Raw genomic sequence first — 19,209 nt, 5'->3', positions numbered from 1 at the left:
AATACGCAAATAATAACTAAAAAACTATACAGCAGAATCAAGAAAATCAATCGAAGGAAAGTAAATATCAAATATATAAAGTAATCCTAAACCCCCACCAGCAAGACTATGCCATGGTTGGCTGGGAGCCAAACCAGGGTGCCCCTTGAGGCCCATTACCTTCCTGCTTCCCAGAGATCACTTCTGCCTGAGACTGAGAAAAGAGGAAGTCAAACTCCAGCGGTAAATCTCTCACTAGATCAGCCAAGATGGCTAGCTGCTTTCTGCAAGAAAGAAAAAACATATAAAAGTTAATCGTTAAACACTCTTCTCACAATTAGCTTCAACTTGAGCTTCTACTCAGACTTGTTACAACTCACTGCTCATACAGCCATCCATCAGTTGAGCCCTACATCTTTCTTGTACCTTCTTTGATTTCAGAGGTTTAAACTTGTCCTCCTACCTAAAGAGTAATGTGGTACTAGTAATACTTTCCCTTTTTATAATTTATGATTCGTATAGCGTTAAAAGATGAGACCGTGGTTCTGTGCCTCTCACAGGCTGAATACGTATAAGTGGCAGGAAGCACGGTTTCGTAATTACATGATCCCTAACTACTGTGAACGGAAGCTGTTAGACTGATGAATACAATCTCATCCTCAGCTCTTACATAATACAGAAACAACACCTCAAGTCACCATACAACGAGCACTGTTAGGTCCACAAGTTTTTAATAATCCTTTACACAAGCTGACAATGAACTTTTTAATCTCCCTTTATCTATTTCAAGGGTTGGTTTTTTTTTTTCTTTCTTTATAAAAAATCTTATCATTTGAAAAACCCAGATCAGGATCAAAATCCAAAGGTTATAACAATTTGGGGACAAAGTTTTGAGTCTTATTATCTAAGGTTGTTTTTGCCTCTAATGTTTTGTGTTATCCGTGTTATTAAAGGAGAGCAAAGAAACAAAGCTAGAATTAATAATGTGAATCTAGAGAATATGGTTAAAAATAAGATTTTTTATCCTGGATTTTTTAAATTACTCATTACAAAAATATTCCATTGGCTCAGATAGTTGTTGGCATGACTTAGTGGAAAATGTTAACATTTAAAAGTGAAGAATATATTTAAAGTAATAATTTCCCAGTATACTGTCAAATATAGTTTACAAAAAAGCTCATTGTTATACATATTAAATTCCTGCAATAAGAATTTTGCATGTGTAATAAGAGGGACTATTTTGCCCTCCCTATTGGATAAGCTTCTAAAATACCCAAAGAAGAAGGCTTGTTGGTTTTGGCAAGGATTTGGAAGAAGAGGCACCAGTATACACTGCTGTCTGGAATACAAATTCCTGGTATGATGTTTCCAAGAGCAATCCAAGCCTATGTGTCCACATTTTTAATGTGCTTAACCCTGGACCAGCTATTACACTTTTAGAAATGTATTGCAGGGGCACCTGGGTGGCTCAGTGGGTTAAAGCCTCTGCCTTCGGCTCAGGTCATGATCTCAGGGTCCTGGGATGGAGCCCCGCATCGGGCTCTCTGCTCAGCAGGAAGCCTGCTTCCCCCTCTCTCTCTGCCTGCCTCTCTGCCTACTTGTGATCTGTCTGTCAAATAAATAAAATCTTTGAAAAAAAATGTATTGCAAGGAAATCATCAGATAAGAATACAAAAAGGAGAGAACATTGCAGCACTATTTGTAGCAGTGAAAAAGTGAAAATAACCTAAACGCACATCATTAGGTATTGGTTAAATAACCTGTGGTATATCCACACGGTGTGATACTAGACAGATGTTAAAAGAAATGAGGTCGATATAGATCTGTATGTACTGGTGTGAAAAGCTGTCCAATATATTCTGAGTTCTAATAAGTTATTAAACAATACATATAATGTGACCCCAATTTATATTAAACAATGAAACAAAAAAATTCTTCATGTACTGCACAGGACTCTCTAAAATTCAATTATTGTTTATTAAAGAAAAACTTTCAGTGGCAAAATATTGGTAATTGTTAAGCTGGGTGGGTAAGAAAATACAGATTCATCATGCAGTTTTGTTTTTTTTTTAATGTTTGAAATTTTCCATAACAAAAGTTTTCTTTCCCCGTAAGTATCACCTTATGCTATATTTGTAGTTTTTTAAAGATATTTCCATTACAAAATGAAAACGAGGTAAAACAAGTTGTTAGTTCAGGACTTTGGCAAAGAAATAAAACATAGTGCTAATACATTTCAAAATTACAGTCCCTGTAATTTGAACCCATTTTGAATACTGCTCACAAACACTAATAAATTAGCAAAGCATCAAATATACAAAACAGGTTCTTGCAGTGATGGTTACATTTATGTCAACAACTATGGCTGCCTCAATTGCTAGCAATGATTTCAGAAGCCCAGGATATATCCAGGCATTATTAGATGAGGTGATCAGAAGGCAAGTTAAAATGCAAGCTCTTCACAAATACTTAAGATAAAAGAAATATTAATATTCAGAGCTTCCATGCAGTGAACATCTTGCCAAATGGAATGGAGCTACATAGTGGGTTTTCCCCAGATGGAAACTTCTTTTACAGAGTCAGTGCTGAGCGGTGTCAAACAATGAGACAATCCTCTTTGCTTCAGACCCCCAAAACATGGCTAAACCATCATCCTCCTGGTTGGCTCTGCCTTTCTGACTTCTGAGTCATCTTTTTCTCTGGCCATCCTCCCCCTTGCTCCCCTCTGTTGACTGTAGACCACTCACAGACCTGTGATGTGGCATCCCTGTGTCACCTCTACTCTTCCCAGGATTTCTAAATTTTGAACTATGTGAATATTACTTACGTCAAAACGAAAAATCCTAAATTGCATGTACAGTATGGTTATGACCTTGTAGAAACTACATATAGATGTACAGAGAGAAGGCAATGTGACAAAATGAAACACTTTTGAAAGGGCAGCAGGAATGTAAGTGTTTGGGGTTTGTTTTATTTTTAAGATTTCTTTAATGCAGCTATAATATTTTAAAATTTGGTTTTAAAAATAAAAACAAGACAAAAATTTCTTAAAAGTCAAGATAAATGAAAAAATAAGGGGCTAGAAGAGCTCTCATTTCCACAAATGGCTATATAATCTCCTCCTCAACTGTAGACCAGACAGTAAACCAGTAACCTCGTGTCTAAACGAAGTCCACTGCAACAACTGTGGACATGTGTTTTCTCGCTCATCTGGCATAAGCCGTATGAAGCCCTACATTCATGGCTGAGGTTTTTGTTGTTGCTGGCCAAGCATACAGAACAAAACTTCCTCGAAAAGGTTACTGTTATTTACCAAGAATAAAATATTTAAGCTAATTTAAAAATACCTGATGCCTGTGAGACTTAGAGCATTCCAAGAGGACAAATTCTAAGGTTAAGGAAGGTCACTCCCACCCCATGACCATAAGTCTGCAGGGGTCAGAGAGGTGTCGAAGGGGAGAAATCACAAACAAGAAGGGGTGTCACCTAAGTATAGCCAGAGAAGGAAGAGGGATCAGGTGGCAAGATCCTGGGCTAAACTACCAAAGCCAAGTAGACACTGGACTGGTTGGGATGGAAAAAGCTAGTCTAAAGCAATGGAGACTGAGCTTTGCAAGCAGCACCAACTATCACCAGGGAGCCAGGCAGTTGCAGACAGAGCAGCATTCCTACCAGAGCCTCTCCTACTGGCCTCCAGGTACCCAGTCACTCAGATGAACCTCCTACAGCCCTTCTCTAACTATGTTCCCCATCTAGTGATCCCAAGTTACCACCATCACCATTGCTTCTCAATCAAAACTAATAATCATTACAGCCATCTTAGATAGATATTGATCCCAAAGAAGCAAGTGACACGAAGCTCTGAACAACAGATTGTGAAATAATGATGTGCGGAGGTGGCTCTGCTCTATTTTGAGCAAGGAGCCTTTTACTGCCTGCCACCTGCCAGCTCTGTGTGATATATCCCCAGCCCACCTTCAGACCAGGGAGCTACAGAGAACAATGTGTAGAAATCAGTCTTGTGGGGCGCCTGGGTGGCTCAGCCGTTAAGCAGCTGCCTTCGGCTCAGGTCATGATCCCAGGGTCCTAGGATTGAGCCCCGCATTGGGCTCTCTGCTCAGCGGGGAGCCTGCTTATCCCTCTCGCACTACCCCTGCTTGTGTTCCTTCTCTCGCCATCTCTTTCTCTCTGTCAAATAAATAAATAAAATCTTCAAAAAAAAAAAAAAAAATAGAATCAGTCTTGCAACTCTTGTACCAGCCATTTTCCTGTGTCCAGACCCCAGCCCTCACCTCTCGGGGAGAAGTCGCATGCCTGCAGTGCAGAGGATGTAGAGGGGTGTCTCCTTGTGCTTCTTCACAGGCACGTGCGCAGCGGCAAAGCTCAGCAGAGGACGAAGGTAATCACTGGCATGTTCTGGGGTGTCTGCCATTGCAGAGATTCCTTAAGTAAGACAAAATATTTTAAAAAGCAGATCACGTTGACTCAGAAGACTGATATGCCATGAAGTTCTGCTTAAGGTCCTAAACACGTAATTATTTGTGAGGATGGAGCAGCAACGAATGAGATATCCCTTCCATTATCCAGAATCTCAAGGGAAAAAAAGGTTTTTTTCTGCCTCTTTCCTTCTGCCTCTTCCTTCCTCTCTCATGCCTGCAGCAGATAAAAAGAGACTGACAACGAAATATATTCCAATTAGTACCTGGCTTGATTTTTTTAACGACCGGCTGGCTGTTGCGGTCTCTCATCTGTTTGATGTCCAGCAAATCATGGGGGTTGCCATTATGTCTTGGCCAGAAATAAACAAAAATCCGGGAGCCACTGCTGCCACAGTCCACAACGAGTCCGTAATTCAGAGTTGGGTCTGCAGTGTCAGTCGCTTCAAGCTCCCCAACTCGTGCCAAATACCTATGCCAGGCAGAAAGAGAAATTGGTATCAAGCATCCAGGTGCACGAAAGGCACCACTACTTTAATTCATTTGTTCATTAGTCTTCATTAACTGTTTATATGTGCCAACCACATGGAACCACACGTCTCAAGGAATGAAACAACACTGACCATAGTTACTGATGGATATGTATGAGGCAACAGCTGGTTCACTCGCCTAGAGGCCACTGGAATCAGAGAACTAAAAGACTCCTCCATGTCTGGAGGCAGTTCTGAAACTGGCTGAAGTACCAAATCTTTTACCAACTTTAAAGAGCTTCTAGGCCTGAGTAAATTACGGTTTTTGTTGTTATAAGCCACTAAGATTCGGGGCAGTTTGTTACACACATTGATTAACTAAATGAATCCTAATAATTTCTCTTCATCTTTTCTGTATCTAAAGAATACTTTGGAATGATTATCACTTAATACGTGTTTCTAGGTGGTAAAAAGTTATGGGGCTTTTTGCTTTGTATTTTTTAGTGCTAGATTTGCATTAACGAAAAATGTATTTTAAAATACTATATTCTTCTCTACAATCTTTTAAACTATTTTTTAGTCATAGAAAAAATGTTTATAAAGTATGTATAATAACAATAAGACAATGCCTCTGTGCCCAACACCCAGTTTAAAAAATAAAACATTATACTGCTTCAAAAAAAAAAAAAAACACCAAAAAGCTTCTAGGCCCAAGGACAGCAGTACTTTGTGGTGGGATTTTTTTCAGATTCTTATTACAGGATATTTATTTGGCTGACAGCAGAAATATGAAACAAGTGAAGATGTTACCATCAGAACACCAAGGTTTGAATCTCAGCTCTAGCACTTTCTATGCTGTGTGACCTTCAGCAAGTTACTTAACTTCTCTCAGACTGTTTTCTCATCTGTAAAATAAGAGTATGAGAGTGCTGAGTGGTTAGCTCACCGCTGTGCTGCCGCTGCTCTTGTTGTTATGTGATGAGTATTGGGAGGGCAAATAATAGAAGAGTCTCGGGAGAAAAGGGCAGGAAAGTCCAGAAGGAAAGAAGTCTAAGGGTTGGTAAAAATGCTTCTGAACTCTGAGTCTTTAATAAACATTAAAGTTCACTCAGAATGTGAGGGTCTGAAAAGTACAAATATTATCAACTCCTCTTCAAAAGCTTCACTTGAAGGGGAGCTCAGGAAGAACGGCTCTTAGCTTATTATATGGAAAAAGAGCTGTTTCTCAGTGCTACGAATATATACTACATGGCAGACAGATTCAAATGTCTTCAAAATTCCTTTAAATGTGATTAAGTATTACTATACGTTGAGATAATAGCTGAATAAATGCTCTGAAAGCAGTGCTGTGAATTTTTTCAAGTATCACAGCTGAACAACCTTCCTTCTATCTGCCCTAGTCACCCAACACTATATTTAGAGCTAATTCCTAGATCCTCTAGACCCTTACACAGAAGCCCTCAGAACTAGGTTTTTTGAAGCCTGAAGCCAGTGCCAATGGAGAGGTGTTCTTTTTAAAGAAAGATTCAACATTACAAATGCAAAAGGAGTCCACACATGCCTGGGGCCTTGAAGTATAGGTATCAATAGCTCTGCAGGAAATCTACCTCTGATTAGGCAATAAGCCACATGTCCCACCCCTGAGGACATTCTAGTCCATGTTTACTGGTGATTTCACATTGCTATGAAGACCACAGAATTCCCTACTTTGGACAGAAAAGCAAACTCGATGAATAGATGACCATGTAGAAACTGTGGAAAGAAAAAAAGGGAGCTAAGTACCTTTCCTAAGGTACAATACAAAATAAAGGAAGAACATGTATTTGGGCTCCAATATAATGCTGCAAATTATTACATAGATACAGTCAGGCAGAACTTTTTTCTGAATCCAACGTCACAGTGAGTTATGGGAAATGTAGCAGGTGGTAAAAACTGTTACAGTCTAGTCAATTTACAGTCCCCAAAACCACATACTTACCCACTCTGATCAAATGACTGGGCTGAACTGGGCTTATAATCCACAAATCAACTCACGACAGCTCATTGCTATCACATGAAAGGTGGGAAGATATCTGGGTTCAAGTTACAGAACTTGTACAAATACTGATCTCACAGCACGCCATATGCAAGATAAGCAATCTCTCGCCCATAGTGACTTTTCATTTCTCATTTTAGCCATCTTTCTACTTCATATGCTTCACAGATCCTTCTCTGCTTTCCCCCTCTGAAAATCTTCCCCTCTACTTTTCTCACTAGATTCTGAATCCCATTCCCTCCTGCTTAATGAATAACTTTTCTCCAGTTCATTGGTTCTCAAATGTTTGGGGCTCAAGACCCTTTACTAAAAATTATTGGATCCAAAAGAGTTTTTGTTTATGTGGGATCCATCTATTTATATTTATCATGTTACAAAATAAAACAGAAACATTTTTAGAATTTATTAATTTAGATATAACAATAAACTCATTACATATTAATATATTTTATAAAAATAACTATTTTTTAAATCAAAACCCAGGAGAGTGGCACTGTCTTATGGTCTGGCGCATCTCTTTAGTGTGTAGATTAATAGAAGACAGCTAGATTCTCATTATTTGCCTCTGTATTCCATCTGTTACAATATGTTGTTTTGGCTGAAGTATTTCAAAAAGTCCAGCTTCGTGGAGACATGTTATTGGAAAAGGGAATACTTTAAGAGACCATTTAGATCACTGGGCATAGTCTTCTTTAATACTACACTAAAACTCAAGAAGTGAAGTTTCTTAAAGGCTAGTTGCAACGTGAAATCTAAAACCCTATCGAAGAACGTTTCATACTCTATAAAGTTAACCATCGGTCTATCTTACACTTTGAATGACTTTTATCCCTGCATAATTTTGTAACATCCTATACTCAAAAATACTGGTTCACTGAGGATGCAAATCTTCCCAACATTGACACATTTCATTCTACAGTATTAAAAAAAACAAAACCCACACACTCATTCATTAGTATCACTACCCATGTTATCCAAAAAAAGGCATTTAAGTATTGAGAAGCTAGCAAACACATAGTTGCAGACACCAATTTTCCAAACTGCTAATTTTCAGCTGAAAGCTCAAATTTTATCATTGGCAATAAACACTGACAGTTGTTTTCCTTAAAGTGACAGGCTTTTACTTCATTTGTTTTCAAAAAAATAATCTATGAAATATCCAAGTCTGAAAACCATAGCTTTTCTGGTAGTCATTCTTTCAAGTAAAAATAATATTCCATGATAAAAGCAGTTCATAACCCAAACAACTGCCTAAGGGCTTTTCCTCAAGAAAACTCCAGTGTGTATCAGAAGTGCTTAATACGTACTTCCAATTCTGTCACACAGAATATGAAAAAGACATTCTTAAATGGAACTGGAATTTTTTCCCCATTACAATTATGTGACAATGATGATTACAATAATTAATAGCATAATTTGGTGCCTCCATCTTGATTTGTGCTAAGGCACCTGCAGTTTTACCTACCTGTTGCTTTGCATCATTAGTATAAATGTCAACTCAGTGAAAAGGGCAAAAAAAACACCACAGTAGCCAAGAGATAGAAACAACATAAATATCCACGGACAGATGAATAAACAAAATGTGGTGTATACATAAAATGGAATATTATTCAGCCTTAAAAGAGAAGGAAACTTCGTCTTATGCTACGATATGGGTGAATCTTGAGGTTATCGTGCTACATAAAACAAGCCAGTCACAAAAGACAAATACCTAATGGTTCCACTTATATAAGAGTAAAGCAGCCATATTCATCAAAACAGAAAACAGAATAGTGGCTACCAGGAGTTGGCGTGGGGAGGGAAAAAAGGGGAGATGTCGTTCAATGGGCAGAGAATTCAGAATTGCAAGATGAACAAGTTCTGGAGTTTGGTTGAATGACAATGTGAATATAGTTAACACTACTGAACTGTATATTAAAAGTGGTTGAGATGGTAATTTTATGTTATGTGTTTCTTAGCAATTAAAAAAAGAGAAAATAACATCTTAGTAGGTATTACAAAAACAGTTTTGGCCGAATTTTGAACTCACAGACACCATGAAAGGGTCTCAGGAACTCCCAAGGGTCAGTAAACACTTTGACAACCGCTGCCCTAACCTTCTTTTTCTCTGGAACATCCACCTGCTTCTCTACCTATCTTTCCCCCTTTCCTTCTTTGACATGGCTTCCCAGTTCTTAAGAAGCCTCCACTCAACAATGCTGACTCTTGTAATACTCACAATGATTTGGAAAAGGCCTCCTTCTTCTGTTTTAAAATGTGGAGTGTCATTATTCCCTTTAAGCAGTTTGTTTATATTCCAGTATGAGCCCCTAAGACTTCTTTCGTATTTCTTTGTTTCACCTTTGCATTTCTCAAGCACAAAAACCTTAACCCGCAGTATCTCCAAACTGTCATGGTATTCTTCACGTTTCTCTGACATGTACCAACCAACACTGGCTGGTTTGGTCCAGAGCTCACAATATAGAGCTGTGCATTTGTTAACTCCTCTATGTCTTTGTTAGCTGTCTAGCTATACATATTCAAAATCAATTGGTCTCCTCAGAAAATTTCAATGGGTTTTTAAAGCATCCTGTCACGCTCCTGGGTTCCTGTCAAGATAAGCAACTCTAAGTTGGGTCCAAGTCAACTTTGCTTTCTCATCTCTTAGAAGTTTCCCTGTGTGCATTAGTCACAAATGTCAGCTGACCTTTGAACACAAGGGTGAAAGCTAGGACCAGACAGCATTTATGTTACACTTCCCACTTGAGTCTTTGCTTAATGGCTGCAGTCACCAGGAAGCCTCCATCTTTCTCATCATGCATACAAATGAGTTACTGAAGAACAATTTTCCCCTTTGGGAAGTAATAGCATCGCCTCTTCCTGAAACTTGGATGTCTAATGATCTAACCAGGCTTCTTACAGTTTTCAAACACCTGGGGGTCTTCCTCTGTCCAAGCTCCTGACATGAATGGATCAATGGTCCTTTCCTGGATGTTTTCATTTGTGATTTTCAGTCCTGGCCTTAGCCATCAGGGTCAATTACTTGCATTGCTGGACTCTCCTGCTTTGCTGACATTACACTAAATTAATCCCTAAAGAGGACGTAAAGTCCATGAGAAAAGTTCCAAAAGCTCTGGAATCCCTCATATCTGCTTTCCCAGGACAGATCTGATTCATTATCCCACATATTTAACCCTCCTACACACATACACATACTGTTTCTAGTTGAGAAACCTGATTTCCCTCTAATCACTGCTCGGTCAATGAAAAGGGAATTACTCACATATACATCACCCAAGGTAAAACTGGAAGACAGTGGCTTTCACTGCCATTACCCTGAAAACATTAACAGCATTGGGGTGGTAACTGACCAAACCATTACCTAGCTTACAACCAACACTAATTATACCACTTCTAGAGTTCAAACAGAACTCAGAAACATGCCAAAAGTCCATCAAAGCAACCCCCATCAGTATGGAGCTACCAGCTTTTTGCTGAATGTCATCATACTCTTTCAACTCCATTCAAGGCTCAGAACCAAATATAATGCCATTATACGGAAAGTAGCTGTGCATGACTGATGATAGTAATAAATGCGCAGGAAAGCATCTTAAAGGTTATTGCTGATCTCCTAACAAGATTAATCAGAGCAGTCAGGAGCATTTATAATTTAAAGCTCTGCTTATAAACACTATAAAGACCATTAAAGAACAAGTAAGTGAATAAATGAATAAATGCCAAAGAATGCAGGGAAATGCCTTCAATTTCACTAGGAAAAATCTCTGAATTTTTCTATTATACATAAGAAGCCTTAACTACATCTGCATATCTCAAAGTTTATCATTTTATCCTAACCAAAAGTAATGTTTCTTTTCAACTTGCTTTAAACAGAATTGAAATTCCTAAGGAAGGCCAGTACTGAGTCCACTGCCAACGCAGAACCATCATTCACAGTTATACCTAGATGACAAAGGAACATGAAGGCACCTCCCTTCTTCTAGGAGGAGGAGCAGCAGGAGAGGAAGAGAATCGTAAGCAGGCTTCACGCCTAGTGCAGAGCCTGATGCAGGGCTCCATCTCATGACCCTGAGATAATACCTGAGCCAAAATCAAGAGCTGGATGCTTAACTGACTGAGACACCCAGGAGCCCTGGCACCACCTTTTAACAGGTACCGAAGACATTGTTCAGAACAATAAACCAGACAAAAATTTCCTCTCTAATGAACAGTAGTGAGGCTACAAAAAAGTGAATAATACTAAACATTAAGGTTTAGAAGAAATTCATTGAATATACAGAACATTCAAGTAAGGGCAGTTTATCATGTGTCTTGTACTCTATATATGTATACATGCTAAAAGTGCCCCTTATTTCTAAAAATTATTAACAATTTACCTAGGGCTAAAATTTTCCAACAGAACTCTCTGCTGTGATTGAAACAGTCCCCATCTGTCCAAGAGGATAGCCACTAGCCACATGTGGCCAGTGAGCTGCTGAAATGTAGCTAGAGCAAGTGAGGAACTGAATTTATTTTATTTTATTTTAATTAATTTAAACTTAAATAGCCACTATGCCAAGTGGGTACCCTATTGGATGCCACAGTATAGACAATAGTATTTGCTGAATAAGTGAAAAGATGAATGAATAAATAAGCAGTAAAATATGTGTACTAAGTCTGATGAAGTTGTCAGAGCACTACTTATAGAGCACATGCCAGACAAAGAGTTGATTAAAACACATATCTAAGAAAAATTACTCTTAAAAATCACTTTGCTAGGGTTCCTGGGTGGCTCAGTGGGTTAAAGGCTCTGCCTTTGGCTCAGGTCATGATCTCAGGGTCCTGGGATCAAGGCCCACATCGGGCTCTCTGCTCAGCGGGGAGCCTGCTTCCTCTTCTCTCTCTCTCTCTCTCTCTCTCTGCCTGCCTGTGTACCTGTGATCTCTGTCTGTCAAATAAATAAAATCTTTAAAAAAAAAATCCCTTTGCTATGCATGTTGGGGTAGAGGGTACCTGGGAAACCTCTGTACTTCTGATAAACTTAGCTGTAAACATAAAACTGCTCTAAAAAATAAAGTCTGTTAAAAACAGCTCTGGATTCTAGCCTTACTGATACCCCCATCACTGTCTAAATTTATCTTTTCTGAAATTCTAGTTCTGATGAAAACCTCCTGATTTCTCCTTCCTGAAGCAATATGGGTACATGTTCATAATAAACAAACAAACAAATACAAAAACTCTTCAGTTTTGAAACTACAGAAGGAAAACCCTCATGCAGGCTTCTAAAATCCTGGGTCACATTGCCTTAGAAGAAATATGCTAAGTTCCACCAATGGCTATAAAAAATTCAAATAATTTTTTTCAATACAAACTATTGATATAATTTCATCATGAGAAGTGGAACAATTTAAGTTGGAAAAAATATGACTATATTATAAGTATATAATATAAAAATCTCAATAACCACTTGTCTGATTTTTTAATAAGCTGTTGAATTGAAGTATTTCCATCAATTCCTAATCATTTGCTTAATCATCTTATCATCAGCTAGTGCTCACCAATGTTTAAGCAACAGCAGTAACCAGGAAGAAAAAAATTCTGGAAGGAATATTTTAAATGCAGATAATGCTGCCCATTATCTTCAGTGTGTATCTATACGGCAGAAAATGGAATTAGAGAACAGAAAAATCAAGATTATTTCAAATAAAAGACTCTCTCCTGCCTCACTGTCAAGATGCCAGCATATTATTTATTGACAATTGTCATCAGTGTGCCCACATTTAATGGTCAGCATACCCTTCCTACTACGACAATCTAGTTTGCTGTTTATGTGCTATGTCCTGAGACAAGACAAATCCAAGCTAATTAACACAGTGTGTAAAATAAAAGCAAACAGGGTCTATGGGAAAGACTATCTTATCAGTAAAGTGCGTGAGTTTAAGGATATCGACTTCAGTTACTCATAAGCCTCTGCTGATTAATTTCTGATTCTTTGTTTCTGATTCTTGACTGTGTACAGTTCCTGATTCTACACAGATATAGATATATATATATATATATATATAAACTATTATCTCATTGGGAAATAATTCTTCCTTCACATCTGCCTCCCTAACTAGATTATGAACTCCATGAGTTCAGGAGCCATGTTTTATTCATCTTTGTACCTTAACATCTACAACAGCAGCAAGCACACAGCAAACTCTCAATGAATATTTGCTTCCAAAATGACTCACAGGGGCTGCCATGAGTGAAATGTAATGATACACAGTAATTTGTGGCAATATGCACATAACCTTTCAATAAAGAACAGGAGCTCTAGGCTAAATGGCTGCTGGCTGCTCAACTAGAGCATTACAGGAGTCAGGACTTTGGTAAGATAACCACACAGGCACAGTGTGTCCCTTAGCTCTGCAGCTAACTTGTTGCAATTAATTCAACTTCAGTATTTATCAGATCTTGCCACTTGGGGTAGAGAGGTAGACAAGAATATCAGATCACTCTACCTCCCACATATCCCTCAAATTCATTTACTTCTTTCTCTCCATTATCGCTGCTTCCACCCAAGTTCAGGCGACCGTCATCTCTACTGGAGTATTCCAGTTCATCTCCCTCCTTTCATGTTTATTCCCTTCCAATCCATTCGCCACAATGCCACGAAAGTGAGCTTTCTTTAAAAAGAAATTCCAATCATATTACTCTTTGAAGCCTTTCAAAGCCTTCCCTCTGCCCTGAAAATAATGTCTAAACCCCCTCAAACGACTTAACAGGTTCGACATGATTTACCTCTCCAGCCACACAGCTCACCACTCATTCCCTAACAGTCTTTACCCTAGCTGTATTAACCCACATAGAATTCCATAATTAGACCACGCTGTCTTCCAGTGGAAAACTGTCCTTGGGTGTGTCAAGAAAATCTCAATAAGCATTAAAAAACACTCAAACTATGGATTTAGTTCTTTGAAGCTAACAGACCGCTTCAGGCTGATTATTGACAACTATAGTCCTCTAAACAAATATTCCTTCTTCAGAAAGACAGAATGAAAAATACAAATGAATAGTGCTGTTGAGGGAGGAAAGGTTGGAAACATAAACTTCTTGAAAAAAGGTACCAAAGTCTCCGTGTCCTGGTACCTGTCATCACCCAGCACACAGTGGTTGCTCAATAAATGCTTGCTGAATGAACGAATGGATGAATGACCAAAGTGAAGTGGAAATGAGAAATTATGGGGACAGAACAACCCAGAAATATTAAGGGGAGTGGTCACATGTCCCAATTCTGACCAGAAAAGACTGAAAAAAAGGGCTGATGGAGGTTTCCAGGAAGAGCTCTCCTCATTCTTACACAAGGGCACTGAAGACCTGTTTCCCTCCTGTAGGACATGAGTGTGAATGTATGTAGCCCTAGTGGCTACTAGCTGCGATCTTACAACCATTCAACAAGTTGACACTGTGGAAAACGGAGACAGAGATTCTCAACCTGACAGTCAATGTTGCACTGATGGTCCCTTTGCTCCTGGACTTCTAGTTGTGTGAGCCAATAAGCTTTCTTTTTATTTAAGTCAGTTTGGCTGTCACTTGCAACCCAAAGTCTCCTGATACTGAGAAACAACAAAGAGAAAGTCATATTGATGATGAACACAACACATCATCATTTCACTTTGTAGCCTAATCAGAAACTAACAAAAACAAGAGCAAAACAAATCATTGTTATAAAAGATACAGATCTTCTATGTAACTGGTAAGGCATTAAAACTATATCAAATAATTCAGATGTATTTTCCAAAAAGAAAAAAGGTATTTAGCACTCACTGGATGGAACTAACAGTAGATTAGACTTTATAAAAGAAAATACTAGTGAACTGGAAGACACAGCAATATAAAATATCCAGAAAGAAATACAGAGAGAAAAAAGACTGGAAAAAAAAATGAGTGGGTTGTGAGAAAACTTCACACGGTTCAATATGTATGTGACTGAAGATACCAAAGGAGAAGTGGAGGAGGTCGGGAAAAAATATTTGAAGAAATAATGGTCAAAATTTTTCTGAATTTGATTAAAAAGTATAAATCCATAGATGCAAGAATCAACAAATCACAAGTATAAGGATCATAAAGAAAACTACACCAAGGCACATCATAATCAAATTGCTCAAAACCAGTGATAAATGTAAAAAGCTAGAGGAAAGACACGTGATGTACAGAGAACAAGATTTAAGAATTACAGCAGACTTCTCCTCAGAAAGAATGCAATGCAGAAGACAGTGAAGCATCATTTCTTTTTTTCTTTTTCATTTTATTTATTTATTGGACAGAGAGAGAGCGAGCACAAGCAGGCAGAGTAGCAGGCAGAGGGAGAGGGAGAAGCAGGCTCCCTGGTGAGCCACGGGGCTCCATCCCAGGACCCTCAGATCATGATCTGAGCCGAAAGAAGTTGCTTAACCAACTGAGCCACCCAGGTGCCCTGTGAAGAATCATTTCTAAAGTAATGAAAGAAAAAAAAAAAGATCAATCTAGAACTCCATACCCCACAAATATTTTCAAAGGAAAGCTAAATGACTTTTTGGTCATAAAAGTTGAAAGAACTCTCCAATTACAAACTCACACTACCAGAAATGTTAAAGGAAGTCCTTTAGGCAAAACGAACAAATACCAGATGGAAATATGAACTATAGTACAAAGGAATGAAAAGGCCCGGAAATGAGAAATATACCAGCTGTTTTTTTATTTCTGAAATCTCTTTAAAAGACAATTAAATATTTAAAGCAAAAATAATAACAATATATGGTGTTTATAACATATGTAGAAAAAAATGTGTAACAATAGCACAAAGGCCCAGGGGAAGAGATAAAGAGGTATGCGGTAAAAGGAATTATATTACTTGAAGGTAGTCTATGATAAGTTAAAAATATATACTATAAGTCCTAAGCCCTAAAGCAACCACTAAAAAAAAATTTTGAAAAATTAAAAAACCCAGTTATATCTACTCAGCCAACAAAAGAGATAAAATGGAATATTAAAAATGTACTCAATTCAAAAGGGAGGAAAATCAAACAAAGAACAGATGTGACAAGCAGAAAACAAATAGCAAGACAGATTTAAGCCTAAGCATAATCAATAATCACATAAAATGCAAATGACCTAAACACTTCAAATAAAAGGCAGACATTGTCAGACTGAATAAAAAGCAGTTACTTATAAAAAAACTGGGTAGAAATAAAATATAATGACATAAAGGCTAAAACAAAAAAGATGGGAAAACATCTATAATGATAACACTAATTAAAAGAAAGCTGGAGTAATTATATTAATACCAGACAAGATTTCAGAGCAAAAAATATAATCAAGGATTTTTTTAAAAGTCATTTAATAATGATAAAAGGGTTCGTTCATCAAGAATACATAACAATCCTAATCATTTATGCATCCAATAAGTTAGCCCACCAAAACAAGAATATAGAAAGATGACTTTCGTGATTAAAACGTACCATCAGCATTCCTGAATCAAAAATGAACATTGCCAAAACGGGACTTAAGATCTTTATGTAATAAGTGGCATGCAATTTTACTAATAAAAGTGCAGTATTCCCCAAAAGGGTCAAAGGTAGTAGTAGTTAAATGACAAAATATTTATGACTTCAATGCCAGGTCTGATCAAAGAGATCTAAAGCTGACTCACCTTTCATATTGCCTATCTCGTGGTAATGAAGCACCCCAATGTCGAAAGTCCATGATTAACATAAGTAAAAGGAGACAGGATATGAAGAAGAGTCCTAGGAATGCCACCCGCTGACGTGGAAATGGACTCACTGTGGGCACAGTAAAGTACCAGGAGGCTGGGCAGAGGTAGGAAAAACTGATCCTGAAATGAGACAAACATTATTAGTAAGTAAGGAAAGTCTCTACGGTTGAGTGCTCAAAAATGTTTTTTAAACTGGACTAAAGCCCTTCTTAATAAAGGCAAAAATTTATGCCACCAGAAGTCTATCAATGTTCTCTTAGTCTCAAACTTTAGAAAAGAACGTACATAGTTCATAGTGCTTCTATAAATCAGAAAAGCCTTATCTGCTCCTTTCCCAATGTCTGCTCTTTGGGGTGTAATTCAAAAAATTACTCTCATGTTTATGGAAAGATCACCAGTCTCCCTGGTCAATCTTTAACACTGTGGAGTGAAAGCAACTACAGCATTCCCATCAAGAATGATGTCCAAAAAAACGGACAGTCAGAATATTTTTCCAACTAATTTTTTAAAAAATATTTTAATAAATAAAATACACATATGGTAAGAAAAAAAACACAAGTTTGAAAGGACAGATAGTGGAAGATGAACCTTTGGCCTTAACCAATCATTTCCCACTCAAAGGCAACCACTGGTACCGTTTTCTATATATTTTTCCAGAGATACTCCATGTTTACACAAGCATAAATGTGTATCATGTATGACAATGTACATGTGTGAATCTCAATTCCTCTGATTTTACACTGTACTTACTACTGTTCTGCATCTCTCCCCACTTACTCTATTTGACAATTGTTCCATCTGGTATTTTGATCCACATTAATCTTTTCTGAAAGTTTCAGAGCATCACAATGTATGGATACACATACTCAACTATGATATGAGGTTCACTTTCCATATTGTTCAAAAGGATCTCAGCCTATTTTCAAAGTTCATTAAAAAAACAAAAAACAAAAAACATTGTTTAACCTCCTCAGAAAGCATGTAGCCTCACTCAAATGGAAATCTGAAAGAACATTACATTTTAGCACTTTTCACATGTCAGCAAGCACTCACTCCATCACCCTGGGGTTATGAGCCAGAAACTACAGTTGTGTCTGCCTTCAAAAAAAAAAAAAAAAAAATCACTTTGATCTTCTTTGCATCCATCCGACCAAGCAGCCAAGTCCAGATGCAGCACTAGGGAAAACCTCACTTGTAAAAACATCCCAGGGCCCCTCCACCTACCTGCCACCCCCAACTGAGCCCCAAGCTGAGGAGAAAATGTGCAGCCTTACCTAGCCATGGGATCCCTTCAGTGGTCTCAGTGCCTGTCACCTCCTTTTCTTTTTGCCCTGAGAAATCGGTCTCCTTGTCTCAGGCATCTCCTAAGTCTGCAGCCTGTTAAGAGTTCGTGGGGTTTCAGGCTTACCTCCAGCAGTGCCCACAGGACTAGACCTCCGAAGGAAGGCCAAGGCGCCCACCCACCCCATATGCGTCCGCTCTTTTTCCCGGGGCCCAGCTGACGCTAAGCCGACTCCCCAGGAGCCGGGCGTTCTCGAGGCAGCGGCGCTTCCCAGGAGGCGAGGTGGGGGTGCCCACTTCCCCTCCTCGCCCTCCCCGCCTCTCCCAGCCCCGCGGCCCTCCCCAGCTCGCGCTCACAGGTCGAGCGGGCCCGCAGGCTCCCTCGGCAACGTTCCGTCCGGTCCAGAGCGCTTCCCCGCGGCCTTCGCCCAGCCGGAAAGAGGCCTGGGCGAGCGGCGGCGCCACGTCCCCAAGGAAACCGCAGGGAACCAATGACTGACGGCAGACCCGCGGAGAAGGTCCCAGCCTCCACCCAGCCGGGGCCGCCGGCGAACTAGCTGCGCCGGCCGCACGTCCGTTCGCCAGAGTGGCCAGTCCCCAAGAGCGTTCGGCTTCTAATGCCCGCCCCGGGATTTAGCGCGCGTCCAATCCGGAAAGGCGTCGTGCCGTAGCTCCGCCCTGACGGGCCCGGTAGGCGCTCCGGTGAGCCCGGCGAAGCGGTGCAGGGGTGCCCTGCGCCCGCTGCCCTCCTGGCGGCGCGATTTCTCTGCCGGCTTCGTGCTGCGCCACCGCTTCCAGGACTGAGCGGCGCCGGCCGGTGAGTCTTGCAGAGCCCGCGAGAGAAATGCATCCCTTGTCCACAACCTATCAGAGGTATTTTGTCCAGCAACCGTGATCGCCAGAATCAAACCTTCCCTATAGCCTCCCAGACTTATGCCCTCGCTTCCTTGTTTTGTCCTGTTAGAGAAACAGAAATGGGGGACGATATCGTTTACACCGAATTCCTTCAACATTCATTGAATGTCTACTGTGTGCCAGACGTGAGCCCCTGTGCCCCTGCCCTCTCGGACCTGACAGTAATACATAGAGAGGTAATGAATGTTTCCTTAATGTTCTTCTTCCTAGCTGACACCAACCGTTTCTGTCATTTCCAGGAGGGAGCCCTTTGGACAGGATAAAGTCCAAGCCCTTACAAACGTGGCATACACAGGGCGATCCAGGACCCGCCCATGCAGCCTCTTCTGCGGCTCCTCACCTTCTTTCCTGTGCTTCAACAACGCACATCCGTGGCTT

The 19,209-nt window shown here is 39.5% G+C and overlaps 1 protein-coding gene across 2 annotated transcripts in view; it reads right to left on the bottom strand.

The window, feature by feature from the left end:
* ENTPD7 (ectonucleoside triphosphate diphosphohydrolase 7) overlaps nt 1–18,543 on the bottom strand; it is a 40,646-nt gene extending 22,103 nt beyond the window's left edge. Inside the window, exons 1-6 of one of the 2 annotated variants that reach the window (XM_047702068.1) lie at nt 18,274–18,543; nt 17,910–18,012; nt 16,573–16,755; nt 4,682–4,887; nt 4,272–4,422; nt 160–263 (exon numbers count right to left, since the gene is read on the bottom strand). In XM_047702068.1, the coding sequence (XP_047558024.1) occupies nt 160–263; nt 4,272–4,422; nt 4,682–4,887; nt 16,573–16,755; nt 17,910–17,917 (652 nt within the window). In that variant the 5' untranslated portion in view covers nt 17,918–18,012; nt 18,274–18,543. Of the gene's footprint in view, nt 1–159; nt 264–4,271; nt 4,423–4,681; nt 4,888–9,138; nt 9,413–16,572; nt 16,756–17,909; nt 18,013–18,273 lie in introns of those variants that run through there. The other variant, XM_047702069.1, reaches the window with a different exon arrangement.
* Nucleotides 18,544–19,209: the final 666 nt, after the last annotated feature.

Source organism: Lutra lutra, chromosome 14 (assembly GCF_902655055.1).
Source record: "Lutra lutra chromosome 14, mLutLut1.2, whole genome shotgun sequence".
In the NCBI taxonomy this organism is placed as follows: domain Eukaryota; kingdom Metazoa; phylum Chordata; class Mammalia; order Carnivora; family Mustelidae; genus Lutra; species Lutra lutra.
Note: the sequence above shows the minus strand (reverse complement) of the source record. Positions and strands in the feature narration are given on the sequence as shown.